Raw genomic sequence first — 18,198 nt, 5'->3', positions numbered from 1 at the left:
GGAGTTTCCACAGCACACACAGGCAGTGTCAGGTGTCATCCATATGCATGGGCCTGGTACAACAGTGACTCAGTGACAAAGCAAACTCCAAATATCAGACTGACCTGAGGTACCTATTCATATCACAAGTAGGTAATCACAGGAACAAAATTCCTCTCAGCCACTTCAGACCCATGATAGAACTTTCTATCACAATATAGATGCAACTAGCATAATATGGCTAGTGACAGAGGAACACATAAACACATAAACAGTTATACATGGCCAGTGGCTACCATAATGGAGAGTGTATTCTGGAAGATGTTTATGTTGTATCTCCTTAGAAGAACTGATAGGAGTTTGCTTTCAGAATGGCTGCAGGTTTCTTCTCAGACACTCTGCAGAAGCCTCAGTACCTCGGATGATATGTACCTACCATTGCAAGTGAGGGGCTCTCCGGTTGGCCACATTTATATAAAAGGATCTCATATACAACATATGTTGGGCTGACTGATACAGAGAATAAAGTAATTTGGAAAATGATGTGTGCATTGAAATACTCAGGACCTGGATGCTGTCCCTGTGCTTTTTTTCTCAAGGCTAGCACTCTGCCACTTGAGCTACAGCTCTACTTCTGATTTTTCAGTGATTAATTGGGGATGAGCATCTCCCAGATTTGTTTCGAACTGCCTGGATTCAAACTGTGATCTTCAGATCTTAACATCCTGTGTAGCTAGAAGTACAGGGGTGAACTACCGGTGCCTGGCTCATTCTTCATTTTTGGTGTCACCAAAGAGTGGAAGCTGTTTAGCACGTAGTTGGTTTTGTTAAATGAACATACACTTGTATACACAGACTGGATGTGATAAAGCCACGCAGCAGTCTGTTTCTTTGGACATTCCAGCAGGGGGAGGCAGACAGTAAATATTAAAATAAATCATAAAACAATCTGGAAATTTTTTGTTACATTTATTTTATGAACTGGTAATATTATACATTTTTCAAATTTCCAAAAATATAAAAAGATATAGAGTGAGAATCATCTCTCCCCACTCTCTTCTCCTTTCCATGTATGGACCTGTCTATATACACCTGTGTGAATGACTGTTCTGTCATGGTGAGCTCACTTCAGGGTAACAGAGGAAACATTGTAAGGTACCTGTTGGAGCTAGGCACCAGTGGCTCACACCTGTAATCCTAGCTACTTGGATAGCTAAGATCTGAGGATTGAAGTTTGAAGCTAGGCCGGGCAGGAAAGTCTGTGAGATTCTTATCTCCAGCATCCAAAATCAGGAAGTAGAGTTGTGGCTCAAGTGATAGAGTGCTGGTCTTGAGCAAGAATTCTCAGGGACCATACAGGCTCTGAGTTTAAGCCCCAGGACTGGCACCCATGTGCATGTGGATGCACACACACAGACATCTGCTACAAAGTGGGCAGTGGGTCTGACAGATTTGGGAACCGCCAACCTCAGGTGTCTAGGATGCACCACTTACATATGATGCCAAGAGTCACTAAGCCATTTCTGCTCCAGCCTTTCTTGCCACTAATACGCCCTGTGGACTTACCACATGTGCACCTGTGGTTCAAATGTTTTCTGAAGAACTCCTACGTTGAGTCTTTGATGTCAAGTAGCCTGGAAGCACCTACGGGATGCTCTACCCCAATAACATGAACAGGATTTTTCTGCTGCATGATTTCATGGATGTCAAACAAGGCCAGAGCCTTGCTTGCTGGCTGTCCTGCTTTTGCCTGACCCCCTGGGTCCTCTCCTGAATTGGGCTGCTGCTGCTGAACAAGCTGGGTGTTCTGAGCACAGGACCGTTCACGTCTTCTTGTACGCCCGTGGGGTTCCTCTCTGCTGTGCGTTACCTGATGTCGAATGAGGTGAGAGCTCTGAATGAAGCACTTCCCACACTGATGACATTTAAAGGGTCTGTCACTCTGGTGAGTTTTCTCATCCTGACTCAGAGGTGAGGCACAGCCAATGGTTTCTGTCCACTCATGCTTTGTGAAAGCTGGCGTCTGCTCAAAAATCATCCGCTGTTGGCACTCATAGGGCTTCTCCCCAGCATGTTTTCGCTGATGCTGCGCCAGGGAGGAGCTGTGCCGGAAGCCCTTCCCACAGTGGTTACACTCATAGGGCCTCTCCTCCGTGTGAGTCCGTAGGTGCAAGAAGAGACAGGTGGTCCGAGAGAAGGACTTTCCACAAACACTGCAGGTGTACGGCTTCTCTCCAGTGTGTGTCCTTCTGTGCCGGCCAAGTGACGAGTTCTGATTGAAGGCCCTCCCACAGTCCTGACACTCATAAGGCTTTTCTCCGGTGTGAATTCTCCGGTGGACTGTGAGATGTGTACTATGGCAGAAAGACTTCCCACATTCAGCACACTTATAGGGCTTGTCTCCAGTGTGGATTCGCTGGTGTTGAACAAGGGAGGAGTTCTGGCTGAAGGCTTTCCCACACTCTTTGCACATGTAAGGTCTCTCTCCTGTATGAATCCTCTTGTGTACCGTGAGGTGCGCATTGTGGTTAAATGACTTTCCACAGTCAGTGCACTTGTAGGGTTTATCCTGCATGGGGCTCCTTGTGAGTTCTGTCCCAGGGACAGTCTGCTCGGTGGCTTTGTGACACTGTCTGTAGTCACAAGCCTGTGCTCCTGGGAGGCCTATCTGCTGCTGACTGACTAAGCTTGAGTTACATTCAGAGTCTTTAACTTGTGAGTCATAAGTACAGAAATGTTCTCTCCTAGAAATCTCTAGGAATTGATCTAGGTTGGAACGCAGGACACAGTTTCCCCCAAGTCTGTGACCGTCATAGTTTTGATTTTGAACGGCTTCATCTTTGAGGCCAAATTCCAACTGCTGCAAGTTACTTGGGTCTTGACACAGAGACTGGGGCCGACCCTCACTCTCCGAGGCTCCCACTGTCATGGAAGGCCATGGAGGCTCTTTTGGGAACTCTTTCCTTTCTGTGCCAGGGGATGGCTCCTCCTCAGGAAGGTCCTGAGACTTGAGGAACATGAAGCCTTCTGGTCCAAGTGCCCAACCTAAAAACAAAACAAAACAAGAATTATGAGAAATTGGGGGAAAAATGAATTATGGGGAAAAAAAATCTCAGGTCTCTGCTGCTGATCTTGCTAGACAAGTCCTGATTTGTATTATGACACCAAGTACACTGCCCTAAAACAGCTTCATTCCTAGGCTAGGTGATGGTAATGAAATAAAAAATGTACTTGTTGGGGCTGGGAATATGGCCTCGTGGTAGAGTGCTTGCCTCGTATACATGAAGCCCTGGGTTCGATTCCTCAGTACCACATATATAAAAAAAGCCAGAAGAGGCGCTGTGGCTCAAGTGTAGAGTGCTAGCCTTGAGCAAAAAGAAGCCAGGGACAGTGCTCAGGCCCTGAGTTCAAGCCCCAGGACTGGCAAAAAAAAAAAAAAAGTACTTGTTTCCTACCTAATGCTGGCACAACCTGCCACAAACATAGTGCTGTTAAGTAACACCTATGTTGCCTTTTATAGTTTTGGAATACCAAAGTCCTTAAACCCAGATGTGGGTGGGGCTGACTCTTCCTGGAGGCTCAAGGGAAGAATAGAGAGGAGATAGCAATGTAGCATCTTTAACTCTCTTATATATATTTTTTTCATGCAGCAAAGATACTTTACAAGAGCATTTATTATGCAAGTAACTAAATCAATTGCATAATTTACATCTTGCTAAGTATTGAAAAATCAAGTAGCTTTAATTTCTTTTATATTTTGTCATATGATCTTTTCTTTTTCTTTCTTTCTTTCTTTCTTTTTTTTTTGTAATCACATGAGAGTCTTTATTGCAAGCTCGAGCCTGTGCTCACAATCGTCACCCACGCAGTGGGTCTGAATCGAGAGCCTTATATGATCTTTTCTGCCTCTGCCTCTATTGCCTTCTTATAATGACCCAAGAACCCACAGGGTGTGGATATTGTTGGGGACCTTGTGTCACTTCACTCTGGACCTCATGAGCCCCTCACTTGCATCTTGCCCTGACACATGTCATGTGTCCAGTCATTTAAGGATCCACGTTATCATGTGAGTGTCTAGTCAGTGCTCAAAGTTGACAGGGAGTAGGGACTCAATGAATGCTGGAGGGATTCAGTGGAAAAAATGAGGGCCTGGCTGTGAATATGACCATGCCACATCCTGTCAGGCCCCTAAGGAAAAGGGGAGGTCTTGAATATTCCAACACTGTCCTTATGAGTGGTATCTCCAATGGCCTATGATACCTTGTTTGGGGCACCCATTTGGTGACTTCTTACCTGGATGACAGCTCTGGGTGACTCCTCGCTCCACCCATAGCTCAGCTCCTTTCTCCAGCTGAGAGATGACTTCGGGTTTGGGAAGCTCAGGACCTATAAATAGGAAGAGACGCAGGAATTTGGAAGCTACTCTAGAGAGTGAGAACCAGTTCAGGTTATAGACCAGACTCCTGACTAGTAAGACTCATGGACACCAGATCCCTTCTTCTTCTGCACTTGTACCCAACAGGGAATGACACTTAGGTAATGTCTCCCTGCCAGGGGCTTACAACCTATAGCTTAGGAAGAGTCAGCCATTGCAACTTGGGAAGCGGGCCTTACCCACAGACAGAAGGTGCCGGAAGGTCTCCAACATCACCTCACGATACAGTGTTCTCTGGGTAGAGTCTAGCTGTCCCCATTCCTCCTGGGTGAAGTCCACAGCTACATCCCGGAAGGTCACTGGCTCCTGAAATATCACATTCTCAATCAGTTGGACCAATCCCATCAGTGCTATCTGGTACAAGAATGGGGAAGGGAAAAATAAGGCAGGCATGCATCCCAGGAGAGGGTCATTCTGAGTGATATGATACCCAAGTAGCACTGGGCTATTACAAGTGAAAGTATTAAGCTGCTGGCAGCTCATTCCTGTAATCTTAGCTACTCAGGAGGCTGAGATCTAAGGACCATGGTTCAAAGTCAGCCTGGGCAGGAAAGTCCATGACACTCTTATCTCCAATTAACCAAAACCAAAAATGACACAAACCACCACCACCACCAACAACAAAAACCCAGTAGTAGAGCTGTAGCTCAAAGTGGTAGAGCACTAGCCTTGAGCAGTGCCTAGGCCCTGAGTTCAAGCTCCATGACCACCACCAACAACAAAAGCCAGTAACGGCTAACAGATAACTGACCATACAGCCTAAGGGTGGCAACAGAAAGCAGGCCAAATTAAGAGACTTCTGAGCTAAAGAAATGGGTGTTTTTTGTTTGCTTGTTGGTTGGTTGGTGGGGGGAAGGGCAGTCCAGAAGCTTGAACTTAGGGCCTGGGTGCTGTCCTTGAGATTTTGTGCTCAAAGCTAGTACTCTATCACTTTCACCACAGCTCGCTCCCATTCCAGCTTTGTGGTGGCTTATTGGAGAGAAAAGCACCTGGGAGGGGCTGGGAATGTGTGTTTAGTGGTACAGTGGTACTTGTCTAGCATACATGAAGCCCTGGATTCAATTCCTCAGTACCACATACACAGAAAAAGCTGGAAGTGGTGCTGTGGCTCAAGTGGTAGAGTGCTAGACTTGAGCAAAAAAGAAGCTTAGGGACAGTGCTCAGGCCCTGAGTTCAAGCTCCAGGACTGGATGGAAAAAAAAAAAGTACCTGGGAATTTCCTGTCCAGGCTGGCTTTGAACTAACATATGCAGATTTCAAGTCTCCTGAGTAGCTAGGATTACAGGTATAAGCCACCAACTCCTGATAGGGGCCTTGTTTATGCTAGGCAAGTGATTGATGACTGAGCTACAACCCCAGTCTATTAATTCCCTTATAAGAGATAGGCAAAAGAGGAGACTTAATTATAGAAGTCAGAGGCAATATGACCACTGAATCAAGATGTAACACTGCTGGCTCTGAAGACTGATAAAAGCAAGGCAAGGAATGCCAGGCCTACAGCGGTTTTGGCTGGGAAAGATGAAAAACACTTTCTCCCTTAGAACTTCAGTAGGGAGGGTGTCTCCTCACATCTTTTTTTTTTTTTTTTCCCCCGGTTGTGATGCTTGAACTCAGAGCCTGGTGGCTGCCCCTGAGCCTCTTTGTGCTCAACCACTTTGAGCCACAGCATCACTTCTGGTTTTTGAGCAGCTAATTGGAGATAAGTTTCATGAGGACTTTTATGCCTGAGCTGGCTTTGAACTTCGATCCTCAGATTTTAGCCTTCTGAGTAGCTAAGATTGTAGGTGTGAGTCACTGATGCCTGGCTAGAATGTGTATTATCTTAAGCTACAAAGTGTGTAATGACTTGTTATAGCACTACAGAAACTAATATATTTAACCTTAAGGCCCTCCAATTTTGGCTCTTGCTCCTGTGGTGGCTACCTCCAAGATGACCACCTATGATCTCCAGAGGGTGTGTGGTCTCTTGCATTAAGCAAGGTTGACTGATAGGATACTATGGAGATAACTGTGAATTCTAAGCTGAGGTACAGTGCCCTCCCATGGATGACTCACTCAGTGGAAAGCCACACAGCATTTTGTGAGGAAACCCCGGACCACACCATAGAAAGGTGTACATGGAGAAGAACTGAGGGCTTTGCCCATAGTCTCCTTGAGTACCATGTTGAAGGTGGACCCACTAGCCCCAGTTGAGTCTCAGGAGACAACCGCTAGGCTGACATCTTGATTCTAACTTCATAAGCCCTCTTAAGAACCACTAGCTAAGTCGTTCTGGGACTTGTGAATTGCTATACATCTGAAACAGAGGTATCGGCTCAAGTCACTGGGTTTTTGGAATTATTTATTATACAGGATCAGATAATACACTTTTCAGCCTTTCTTACTGCTTATTGCCTACCAAGAATAGAGTGTGGCCAAGTAGCATGTAAATTTGGGGTAACAGCATCTAAAAACCGGTGTAACTGGAGACTATCGACAATGTAACCTAGGGCACTAAATCTGAACCGCAACCCCACCCCCCATTCCCCACCCGGCCAGTATACAAACCAAGCCCGCACACACGCCAGGAAGTGCCTAGTTTCAAAGTTGAGGCATGAATTGTTTTGGTAACTGCTGGAGACGGCACTTTATGGAGAACACTTTGCCCCGCAGTGCTGAAGCTTTGATGGCCAGGGGGCCTTGCGAACCGACCGCCTACAATGCGGTCCTCCCCATCCCCTCTGGGGTGACCGTCGGCCTCATTCGCTTGGCGGGTGCTGACCAGAAGTCGCCCACCTGAGGCTGTGCCCGCTCCTCACGAGGGTCTGGGGGAGGGGGTCTAGCACCCCCGGCGTCCCCACGCCTGTCGTGGGCGCGTGGCCCCGGATGGCCTCGGGAGGAGAGGGTTCGCTGCTGCTTCCATGACAGACCGGGGCCGCGGGAGGGCAGGGAGGCCGGGGCACCCGGGCTAGCGCACCAGGAGCCGGACTCGTTCCCAGGGTGGACTGGGCATCCGCGGCGGGCCCTCCGCCACGCCGCCCCACGCGCCGCGAGGATGCACAGTCTCCGCGGGTGGCGCTAGGCCCGGAGCCCACGGCCCTGATTATGGTTACCTGAAGCCGTGCAGCCGGCGGAGGCACGGCCATTGTCACCACGGCCGCTCTGTCCTCGGGGTCCATCCCGGGCCGGTGGGTCGAGCACAGACACCCAGAGCGACCCTCAAGCTAACACGCCGCCGCCCCCACCGCGGGGGACCACCGGACCAGCGGCTGTCCAGACAATGGCGGCCGTGCCAGGCATGCAAAGACTACAACTCCCAGGATGCCGTGCGCCGCGCCTCCCAGACTGAGTCGTGCCGCCTCCCGCTACTTTGCCAGACTGGGTGTGGGAAGCCTAAGGGAAGGGTTCCCGGGGACCATCCTTTTCACCCCCGACATCCTGCGCGGAGGGCCGGGACGTAAGCAGTAGTGGGAATGGCCGCAGCATCCCTCCTCTTGCGCCACGGCACCCGCTTTTGGATGTCAACCCATGCTAACTAATTGGAGTGAATTTCCAGGCTTGAAACCCTGGGCTGCTTCTTCCTGCCGAAATGCACAGAAGACCTGGGGCTCCCCCGCTTACGCTGTGAACTTCCGTGGCGTTTAAACTTTCTTGCGTCAAGCGAGCATTTACGAGCTCCGTGAATGTAATCAACGTTCAGGGTCTACCGTCTGGAAAGGGGAAAAGGGAGGCTTCTGAGAGCAAGTCACACTGTCTGGATGAGAAGAAACTTGGTGATGTCTCTCATGATGTAGGAAATTCGGTCCCTTGAACTCAATTCACAAGTAATAACAACAGGCAAAATGAGGACCGTTACACTATTACTCATGGTAAAGAGCACAGTCATAGTGTGTGGAGTATGGGGGTGGGGTGGGGGAGAGGAGGGCAGATTTTAATGGAAAAGCCCAGCAGCATGGGCTTCCTTGTTATGTGCTGAGGCAGGACTCGGGAGTGCTTATTTCCTGATGTAAAGGCGGTCTCCAGAGTTGTATTTCTTTTTTCTTTTCTTTTCTTTTCTTTCTTTCTTTTTTTTTTTTTTTGCCAGTCCTGGGCCTTGGACTCCCGGCCCTCATGAGCACTGTCCCTGGCTTCTTTTTGCTCAAGGCTAGCACTCTGCCACCTGAGCCACAGCGCCACTTCTGGCCATTTTTTATATATGTGGTGCTGGGGAATTGAACCCAGGGCTTCATGTATAGGAGTCAAGCACTCTTGCCACTAGGCCATATTTCCAGCCCCCAGAGTTGTATTTTTTCCTGTCCAGAATGTTCCTTCATTCCTGTGGGCAGCAAGATAAAGCAAGGTGTTTAGTGACCTTCTTGAATTCCCAAGAGAAAGGAAAGAAAAAAAAGGTGGGGGGACTTGCACATCTGAAAGCTTGTTAGTGAAGTGATGAGGTATTGGACGGGAAGTACAGTTGTGAACATACTTAGGTTTCTGTTCCTGTGAAACTCTCAGTATTTTTGCTCTCTGCTGGGAATCTTATTCTGAGTCCCCACCTTGCACAGGGCCCAGTGGGGCCACTGCAGTAGTACCAGGAGGAAGAACAGGTTTTTAGGCATGGGTGGAAATTAAGGGAGGTTGTTGTTTTGGGTAGAAGGGATATATCCTTAATATGATGACTCTGTAGAATAGAAATTTTTTTTCAGGAAAAATTGGTCCACTCTCATTTTCTCAAGATGCAGTAGTTTTCTAGAGGCTACTGGAGGAATAATATTATAACCAGATTAAAGTACAAAATTACCACCACTAAATCTGTTTAAACAACAACAACAACAACAACTATTTTTGGTGCCAGTTCTGGGGCTTGAACTCAGGGGCTGGGTGCTGTCCCTGAGCTTTTGTGCTTATGGCTAGCACTCTATCACTTTGAAGCACCTCTTCCTGTTTTCTGGTGGTTAATTGTTGATAAGAGTCTCACAATTGGAACTAGGGAAGGAAAGGGAAACACCAATGTAATAGCAACACCTACAAGACAATATCCTGTAAACCAACTGTACAACTTTGGGGGGATTGAAGAGGGAAGGGGGGAGAAAAATGAGGGAGGAGGTAACAAGTTTGATAAGAAATGTACTCACTGCCTTACTATGAAACTGTAATCCCTCTATACATCACTTTGACAATAAATAAACACATTAATAATAATAACAAAAAGGGTCTCACAGACTTTCCTGCCTGGGCTGGCTTTGAACTACAATAGCTAGGATTATAGGCATGAGCCACCCGAACCCTGTCTTTTAATGCATTAGTAAGGAAGCTTTTGTATTGCTATAAAACGTCGTTTCCTTTTTTTCTTTTTTTTTTTGGGGGGGGGGGCAGTCCTGAGGGCTTGGAACTCAGGGCCTGAACGCTGACCCTGGCTTCTTTTTGCTCAAGGCTAGCACTCTACCTCTTGAGCAACAGCACTACTTTTGGCTTTTTCTGTTTATATGGTGCTGAGGAATTGGACCCAGGCCTTCATGCATGCTAGGCAAGCACTCTACTGCTAAGCCACATTCCCAGCCCTTTCTTTGAAACCAAGGCCTTGCACTTGCAAGTTTTACCACTTAGATTTTTTTAGTATCAATATTTATATTTTAAAGTCACTATATATACATACACCCCTCTCTCTGTCTCTCTCTGTCTCTCTCTGTCTCTGTCTCTGTCTCTGTCTCTGTCTCTCTCTCTCTCTCTCTCTCTCTCTCTCTCTCTCTCTATATATATATATATATATATATAGCCAGTCTTGAGCACTGTCTGTGTCTTCTTTTTGCTCAAGGCTAACACTCTACCACTTGAGCCATAGTGCCACTTCCAGCCTTTTCTGCTTATGTGGTGATAAGGAATCAAACCCAGGGCTTCATGCGTGCTAAGCCATATTCCCAGCTCCAATATGTATATTTTAATATCAATATTTATTTATGTCAATACTTGTATTTTTTTTTTTTTTGGCCAGTCCTGGGGCTTGGACTCAGGGCCTGAGCACTGTCCCTGGCTTCTTCTTGCTCAAGGCTAGCACTCTGCCACCTGAGCCACAGCGCCACTTCTGGCCATTTTCTGTATATGTGGTGCTGGGGAATCGAACCCAGGGCCGCATGTATACGAGGCAAGCACTCTTGCCACTAGGCCATATCCCCAGCCCCAATACTTGTATTTTTATATCAGTAAATGCAAGTGATAAGAGAATGTGTTTGTTTTTCTGTGCTAGTGGCTCACACCTGTCATCCTAGCTACTCCAGAGGCTGAGATCTGAGGACTGCAGTTCAAAGCCAGTGCAGGCAGAGAAGTCCATGAGACTCTTATCTCCAATTAACCAACAGGAAACTGGAGGTGGCCCTGTGGCTGAAAGTGGTAAAGCACTAGCTTTGAGCAAAAGGAGCTCAGGCATAGCACCTAGGTCCTGAGTTCAACCTCCACAACTGACAAAACAACAAAAAAAGCAACTCCAGGTCACCTGTCACCAAATATGTTATTTATTCAAGGTCTGTTGCCCTTTGAGATGGGGTCTAATTCTATATCCCAGGCTAGCCTCAAGCTGTCTATCCTCCAGTCTGTGCCTTTGAGTGTTGGGACTATACACTATAGGCATGCATCACTGTACCCAGCTTGTTTAGGGTCTTTAACAAGTGACACACATAAGTTTTGAATGAAATCAACAAAAAGAAAATTCTAAAATTATTCTTGAAAAAAAGGGACTAGACAAGGGCTGGGAATGTGGCTTAGTGGTAGAGTGCTTGCCTACCATGCACAAAGCCCTGGGTTCCCTGCCTCAGTACCACATAAACCAAAAAGCCGTAAGTGGGCACTGTGGCTCAAGTGGTAGAGTGCCAGCCTTGAGCAAAAGAAGCTCAGGGACAGTGCCCAGGCCCTGAGTTCAAGGTCCAGGACTGGAAAAAAAAAAGAGATTAGACAAACATGGGAAGTGAAGTGCCTCTAATTGTACAAATGTTTTTGTTCCATCTCACCATGATCAACACATTCCTTATGACGTCTGAATAGTGTTTTAGTGTCTATGTTTTTCCCTACTTTACTTTTTGCTTAGTCAGAGCCAGATAGTGCTACACAAGAAAAAAAATAAAGTGTGAGCGTGTTGATTCAAGCTTCATGGATGGATCTCTTAACTCTTTTTTCCTGACCCATCTGCTTGTCTGTAACTCTGCTGGAAGGCCATAGCCTCCTTGTCTGCATCCCTCTCCACACCTTGTCCCTCATTTTGCACACACACAGGTTGCATGCCCCAGCTGCTTTCACCTCATTAAATTGTGCTGACTTAGTCTCTCCTACTGTTGTAGTGGATTGACCCTAACAAACTATGTACCCTAACAAACATACATGTACATAGTTTTAAAAGTTTTTAACTTGAGGTGTGTGTGTGTGTGTGTGTGTGTGTGTGTTGTTGTTGTTGTTGATTGAACTCAAGCAAACCTACATTACAGGACAGGCACACCTGTAATCCTAGCTATTCGGGAGGCTGAGATCTGAGAATCACGATTTGAAGCCAGCCTGAGCAGGAAAGTCCATGAGACTCTTATCTCCAATTAACCACCAAAAAGCCAAAAATGGCGCAAGTGGTAGAATACTAACCTTGAGCAAAACAGCTCAGGCCCTAAGATCAAGCTGTAAGAAAAACAGAACAAAAAACAAGTGAAAACAAACACACAAAACTCCACAGGTAGAGTACAAGAAAATAAACTCCCTGAAATATTCAACCTGTTTATTGTGGTTGTAGAAATCAAGCCTAGGTCCCTGCACATGGTTGGTAAGTAGGCATTCTTCCACTGACTTCCATCATGATACTGAGGACATGGCTTAAGTGCTCAGGAAATTGCTTACCTGTTAAACACAAGGCCCTGAGTTTAATCCTGAGTCACACACACACACACACACACACACACACACACACACACACAGATTTGTGGCTGGAGATGTGGTTCAAGTAGTAAATGCTTGCTTGGCTTGCACAAGACTCTGGGTTCAATCTCCAGCAATCATCCTAGTCGTCATTGTCGTTGTAACAATGTGGGAATAATCAGGGAGAACAATGTAAGGAATGATGAGGTCAACGATGAGTTGAACTCATAAACTTATAAGTTGAAACCCTTTTGTACAACTACTTAAAGATAGTACAAAACAAGCAAGTAATAATAATTTTGGAAGATTTCATACCTAAGGTATCCCCTAATTGGTGTGGTGTGGTGTGGGGTGTGTGTGTGTGTGTGTGTGTGTGTGTGTGTGTGTGTGTGTTGGGCCTTGTCCCTGAGCTCCTTTTGCTCAAGGCTAGCACTCTACCACTTGAGCCACAGCACCACTTCCAGCTTTTTCTGTGATTTAATTGGAGATAAGAGTCTCATAGACTTTCCATCCTAGGCTGGCTTCAAACTGTGATCCTCAGATCCCAGCCTCCTGAGTAGCTAGGATTACAGGTGTGAGCCATTGGCACCCAGCTCAATTTGCTTTATTTATTCTTTTTTAGGCCAGTCCTGGGGCTTGGACTCAGGGCCTTAGCACTGTCCCTGGCTTCTTTTTTTGCTCAATGCTAACACTCTGCCACTTGAGCCACAGCGCCACTTCTGGCCATTTTCTGTATACACGGTGCTGGGGAATTGAACCCAGGGCTTCATGTATAGGAGTCAAGCACTCTTGCCTCTAGGTCATATCCCCAGCCCTCAATTTGTGTTTTAAATTGCTGATTTACATAGAAAACTTCTGCCTTTGTATTTTATCACTCAGCACCAACTATTTGTGTGCAAGTTTTTCTTAGTTTAAGCACTTAAAACTCTATCAAAATATCTTCTAGCTTTGGCCTAGTTGTATACATGTGTATTCTCAGCAACTCAGGAGGTGGAGATTGGGAGGACAGAGTCTAAAGGACAAAAAGTCAGCAAGACCCCATCTCAGGCAGCAAATGAAGCATGATGGTACAATCTATGATCCCAACTCATGTGGGAGTTCATGTAGGAGGATCACTGTTTGAGGCTATCCATGGACACCAACAAAAGACCCTTAAAAAATAAGTATAGAATAATATATATATATATTTTTTTACCATTCCTGGGGCTTGAACTCAGGGCATGAGCACTGTCCTTAGCTTCTTTTTGCTCAAAGCTAGCACTCTGCCAACTTGAGCCACAGCACCACTTCTGGCCTTTCCTATACATGTGGTGCTGAGGAACTGAACCCAAGGCTTCATGTAAGCAAGACAATCACTCTACCACTAGACCATATTCCCAGCCCAGCACAAAAGATCTTGAGATATGGCTCAAGTGGAAGAGTACCTACCTGCCTAGCACACAGTACTGCCAAAAGTATCTTCTTGCTCATTTTCAGAATGTGTTATCTGGACATCTGATGCACTTTGTATATCCTCTGATGCACGAGGGGAAATCTTCTGGCTGAAAGCCTTGCCACAATGATTTCACCCATATGGTTTCTCTCTGGCTCATATCTGCTGCTGCATTCTGAGCTGAGATCACTGCTGTAAGTATTCCCACCATCATTACATTTATATGGAGAAGGAATTCGCTGTTGGGAGGGGAAATGGGATCTAGCAATGAAGGCTGCCTAGTATGAGTTCTCTGATGTTCCACAAGGTGGGACTTGTCTGTGAAGGCCTGACTACTGCAAATGCATTTGTATGGCTTCTCCCCAGTGGAATCGCAGATGCCCACTGATTTGAGTGCATTGAATGAAGGACTTCCCGCACAGGTTACACTCACAGCATTTTTCTTGAGCATGTGTCCTTTTATGTGTGATAAAAGTCAGAACTTAGACAGAGGACTTTCCACAGTGAATACACATTCATAGGATTTCTTTCCAGTATGAATTCTGATATACAATAAGGTTAGTTTTCCACCTGAAAGACTTCCCACAGCTGTGACACTTATTTGGTTTTTCTCCAGCGTGAGTTTGCTGATGCCTAATAAGTTTGGAATTCTGGGTGAATGATTTCCCATGCAGGTTGCATTCATAGAGCCTCTTTCTAGTATCAATCATCTGATATATAACAAGGACATTACTCTAACTGAAAGAATTCCTACACGGACACAGGGTTTTTCTCCACTATGTGTTCTCTAGTGTACAAGAGCTTAGAATAACAGTTTGAAAGGTTTTCTGCATTGATTATATGCACTTAGTTTTCTTTTCACTGGGGGGCCAGGTAGCTCAATCCTCACAACTGAGACCTCACCAATGTCACCTCCCTCTATTTGTACAAGACACACAGTTTCAGAGCAGGTTTCTCTATGTTCACTACAACCATATGGATTCCAAAATGCCTCATCTCATGATCATTTAGATTCAGCCTGTAATTAATGAGGTTACCATAGTCCTTATCATCAATATTCTCCTCTTATAGATGGGATTAAATTAAGAATGTTGAGATACTCATCTTGGATCATGTTGGTGGGAAAAATGCAGAGGCTTAAAGGGAAGAAGGAAATTTATTTATTTATTTATTTATTTATTTATTTATTTATTTGCTAGTCCTGCAGCTTAGACTCAGGGCCTAAGCACTGTCCCTGGCTTTTTGCTCAAGGCTAGCACTCTGCCACTTGAGCCACAGCACCACTTCTGGCCATTTTCTCCATATGTGGTGCTGGGGAATTGAACCCAGGGGCTTCATGTATATGAGGCAAGCACTCTTGCCACTATGCCATATTCCCAGCCCAGAAGAGGGAAATTTAACACACAGAGGAACAGGTGCTGACAGGAGGAAAGATTTGAGAAGCCAAGAATGCCTTGGGCAGAAAACTAGAAAGTAACCGATCATCCACTTGGGAGATATCAAAATGTGTGACGATCAGTTGAAATCTTAATTTCATCCTGGATAATGTTTCTGGATGCCTGGCATCTACAACATTGAAAGAATAAATTTCTGTTGTTTTGTTTTTGTTTTGGCCAGTCCTGGGCCTTGGACCCAGGGCCTGAGCACTGTCCCTGGCTTCTTTTTGCTCAAGGCTAGCACTCTGCCACTTGAGCCACAGCGCCACTTCTGGCCATTTTCTGTATGTGTGGTACTGAGGAATCGAACTCAGGGCTTCATGTATAGGACACAAGCACCCTTGCCACTAGGCCATATTCCCAGCCCCTTTCTGTTGTTTTCTGTCTGGATAGTGGTGTTCATTATCCTCGTCACAGGAAACCAATATGGAATCCTAACTTGAGTTTTGGATAGATTATCGATCAACATCTAAGTTTATGTCCTAGTTTTTGAGCTCACAAGAACATCTCAAAGTTAATAGCTACTTATTAGCTCTTATTTTTATCATTTCCCTCTTTGGCTTTGAATATACTAGGCAGGTGGTATACCACACAACTACCCCCCAAGTACCGAATGTGTATGCGTGTGTGTGAACACCTAAGCTTGAACTCAGGGTCTTCTGCACTGACAGCTTTTTTTGCTCAAGGCTGGTACTTCTGGCTGTTGTTGGTTAATTGGGAAGAGACTCTGGGAACTGCCTGCCCAGGTTGGCTTTGAATTTCAATCCTCAAAGCTTACAAGTGTGACCCATACACACCCAACAAGTTAATGTTATTAATGCATTCATATTCACCATTTTTGCATAGTGGCCAAAGAAATATGAAGCTAGTCCAGAACTGACTGTACAGAATCCCCAGCAGTGTGTTGTGTTCCCTTAGGTAGTGTGGTTGGCCTGGCTAACCTCTGAGCTTAACTGCATGGTAAGTTCACAGAAGTCTTTTGCTTTTTCTTAGCAATAAACCAGGAAGAAAATGCTTAGCTTGAGTTTGCCTGGAGTCATAAATGAAGCAACACATATGCTTTTGTGGTATCTGGCCACATCTGTTGATCTTCTCATTACTGTGCTGCAGAACATGCTGGATCTTTAATGGTAAGCTGGACCTGAATCGTGAGTGTTAGAGGCTTCCACTCAAAAATCCCCTCCAGGGCCAGATATGACTCCTGCCTATACTACCTACTTGGAAAGCAAATAGCAGGGTTCAGTCATGGCAATAAGCCCGGTGAAACCATCTTATAGAACCAGGAATGGAAGTACAATAATCCCAACTAGACTGGGCAAGAGCCAAATACGGCTGAAACCTGGCTTTGTACATTACCTTAGATCTTCAGAAAACTGATTATCGTACGGGAGGTCCAGGCTCAATGTATCCAGGTCAAATCAGCATGGAATGGAACCTCTGTCCCCAGATGTTCCAGCTTCCAGCCCTGCCTGCTCTTCCAGAAAATTTGGTGCAAATACAAACTATCTCAATAATCTTCTCTAAACTTACCTATAGAATCCAGGAGCAGAGTAAAATGGCTATAATTTTCTGCCTTGGTTTTGGTGTGCTTGTTACATAGCAAGCACCTAGCCAAACCACATTTGTCACAGTCCCTCAAGATGGCTCTTGTATCTTCCTGTTTCTCCCATGTTCTTCCATCTCCTCCAGCCTTCCCCCTTGCTCCTTTGGCATTGGACTTTTTGTCTTGTAACTTGGGATCTAGTACTAAGTTATTGAGTTAGGATATTAAGATTTATCTTTTTTGGGGTGCTGGTTTTGGGGCCTTGAACTCAGAGCCTGGACACTTTCCCTGAGCTTTTTGTATTATTTTTTTTTTAGCTCAAGGCCAGCTCTACCACTTCAGCCACAGCTCTACTTCCAGCTTTTTTGAGGGGGTTATAGTTTGAGACAGTGTCTGAGACTCATCTGCCTGGGCTGGATTTGAACTGTGATTCTGAGTAGCTATGATTACAGGTGTAAGCTAGCAGTATCTAGCATTTCTTTCATTTTTTTTTAAAATGAAAAGTTAACTTTAATATTAAAGCAGAGGCAAAATATCATTTTAACATGCATTGTTTTAATCAAGTAATGTAGCTGTTTGAAACAGAAATTTTAAGACAATAGAGCAAAGTGAAGGATTACTCTATTAGGAGAACCTCTAAATAAAATCCTGATTGTGTGAATTTGAATTTCCACTGAAATTTGGCACCAGACAACACTAGTTGAAGCCCAAACCCCTTCCTTAGAGAAGCTCTGAAAATTTCAATCAACAGACTCTCAATAATAGCAAACAGGCCCTGCTGCAATTTCTTTCATTCTTGAGAGGAGATAAGGTGGAGTTACTTATTGGCTAACATATCCCAGAGCAAGTTCCTCAAGTACCATCAAAAAGAAGCGTATATACACTATCAGGTTGTTGAAATGTCTTGGGGCTACCATAGCCCCATGATGGATATGTGAAAAGTACCAGGATATTGCTGCTCCTGTCATTTTCCAGGCACTTGGCCTTATGACATCTACTCCGACCTTGAGGCCATGCAGAGCCCCTCTAAGCCACCATTTGCTGAGCCTATTTGGGCTGTGGAGTTGAAGGTGCTTCTTATGGGCCTGGGGATTGAACCTACAGCCTCTTCCACTTACCCACATCCCCAGAATGTTTACTAGAAAGAACAAAGGTGGAGTCCTGAAGTGAGAGCTCCAGAATAGGTCACACTGTAGAGAACTCTGAAGCTGAGCCATGAGACCTGAAAAGGGTTCAGAGGTTGGAAGGCGGCCTCATCAGTACTCAAGAACACTGAGAACTGGCCCTGGAAAGGTTAAGACAGACAGTTCTGGGGCTGGGAATGTGGCTCAGTGGTAGAGTGCTGGCCTAGCATGCATGAAGCCATGGGCTCGATTCCTTAGTACCACATAAACAGAAAAAGCTGGAAGAGGCACTGTCGCTCAACTGGTAGAGTGCTAGCCTTAAGCAAAAGAAGCTCAGGGACAGTGGCAAAAAAAAACCAAAGAGGGGGCTGGGAATATGGCCTAGTGGCAAGAGCGCTTGCCTC

General features: G+C 45.6%; 1 protein-coding gene across 1 annotated transcript; it reads right to left on the bottom strand.

Moving 5' to 3' along the window:
• Window positions 1–1,341: 1,341 nt before the first annotated feature.
• Window positions 1,342–7,676, bottom strand: Znf8 (zinc finger protein 8). Its single transcript, XM_048368746.1, has 4 exons — window positions 7,507–7,676; window positions 4,594–4,720; window positions 4,273–4,365; window positions 1,342–3,024 (listed from the first exon to the last, which is right to left on the bottom strand). The coding sequence occupies exons 1-4, from the start codon at window positions 7,570–7,572 to the stop codon at window positions 1,586–1,588; spliced, it is 1,725 nt and encodes a 574-aa protein (XP_048224703.1). The 5' UTR covers window positions 7,573–7,676; the 3' UTR covers window positions 1,342–1,585.
• Between the last annotated feature and the right edge of the window lie 10,522 nt (window positions 7,677–18,198).

This window comes from Perognathus longimembris, chromosome 20, assembly GCF_023159225.1.
Source record: "Perognathus longimembris pacificus isolate PPM17 chromosome 20, ASM2315922v1, whole genome shotgun sequence".
Lineage (NCBI taxonomy): Eukaryota > Metazoa > Chordata > Mammalia > Rodentia > Heteromyidae > Perognathus > Perognathus longimembris.
The sequence above is the reverse complement of the archived record's forward strand: the minus strand, read 5'-3'. Positions and strand labels throughout refer to the sequence as shown.

What these genes read in the sequence shown, in the direction of transcription:
- Znf8 (XM_048368746.1), bottom strand. Translation starts at nt 7,572, where the DNA reads ATGGACCCCGAGGACAGAGCGGCCGTGGTGACAATGGCCGTGCCTCCG. An exon ending in CCGGCACCTTCTGTCTGTGG is followed by an intron (nt 4,366 to 4,593) that starts GTAAGGCCCGCT and finishes TCCTATTTATAG; the next exon opens with GTCCTGAGCTTCCCAAACCC. An exon ending in CACCCAGAGCTGTCATCCAG is followed by an intron (nt 3,025 to 4,272) that starts GTAAGAAGTCAC and finishes TTTTGTTTTTAG; the next exon opens with GTTGGGCACTTGGACCAGAA.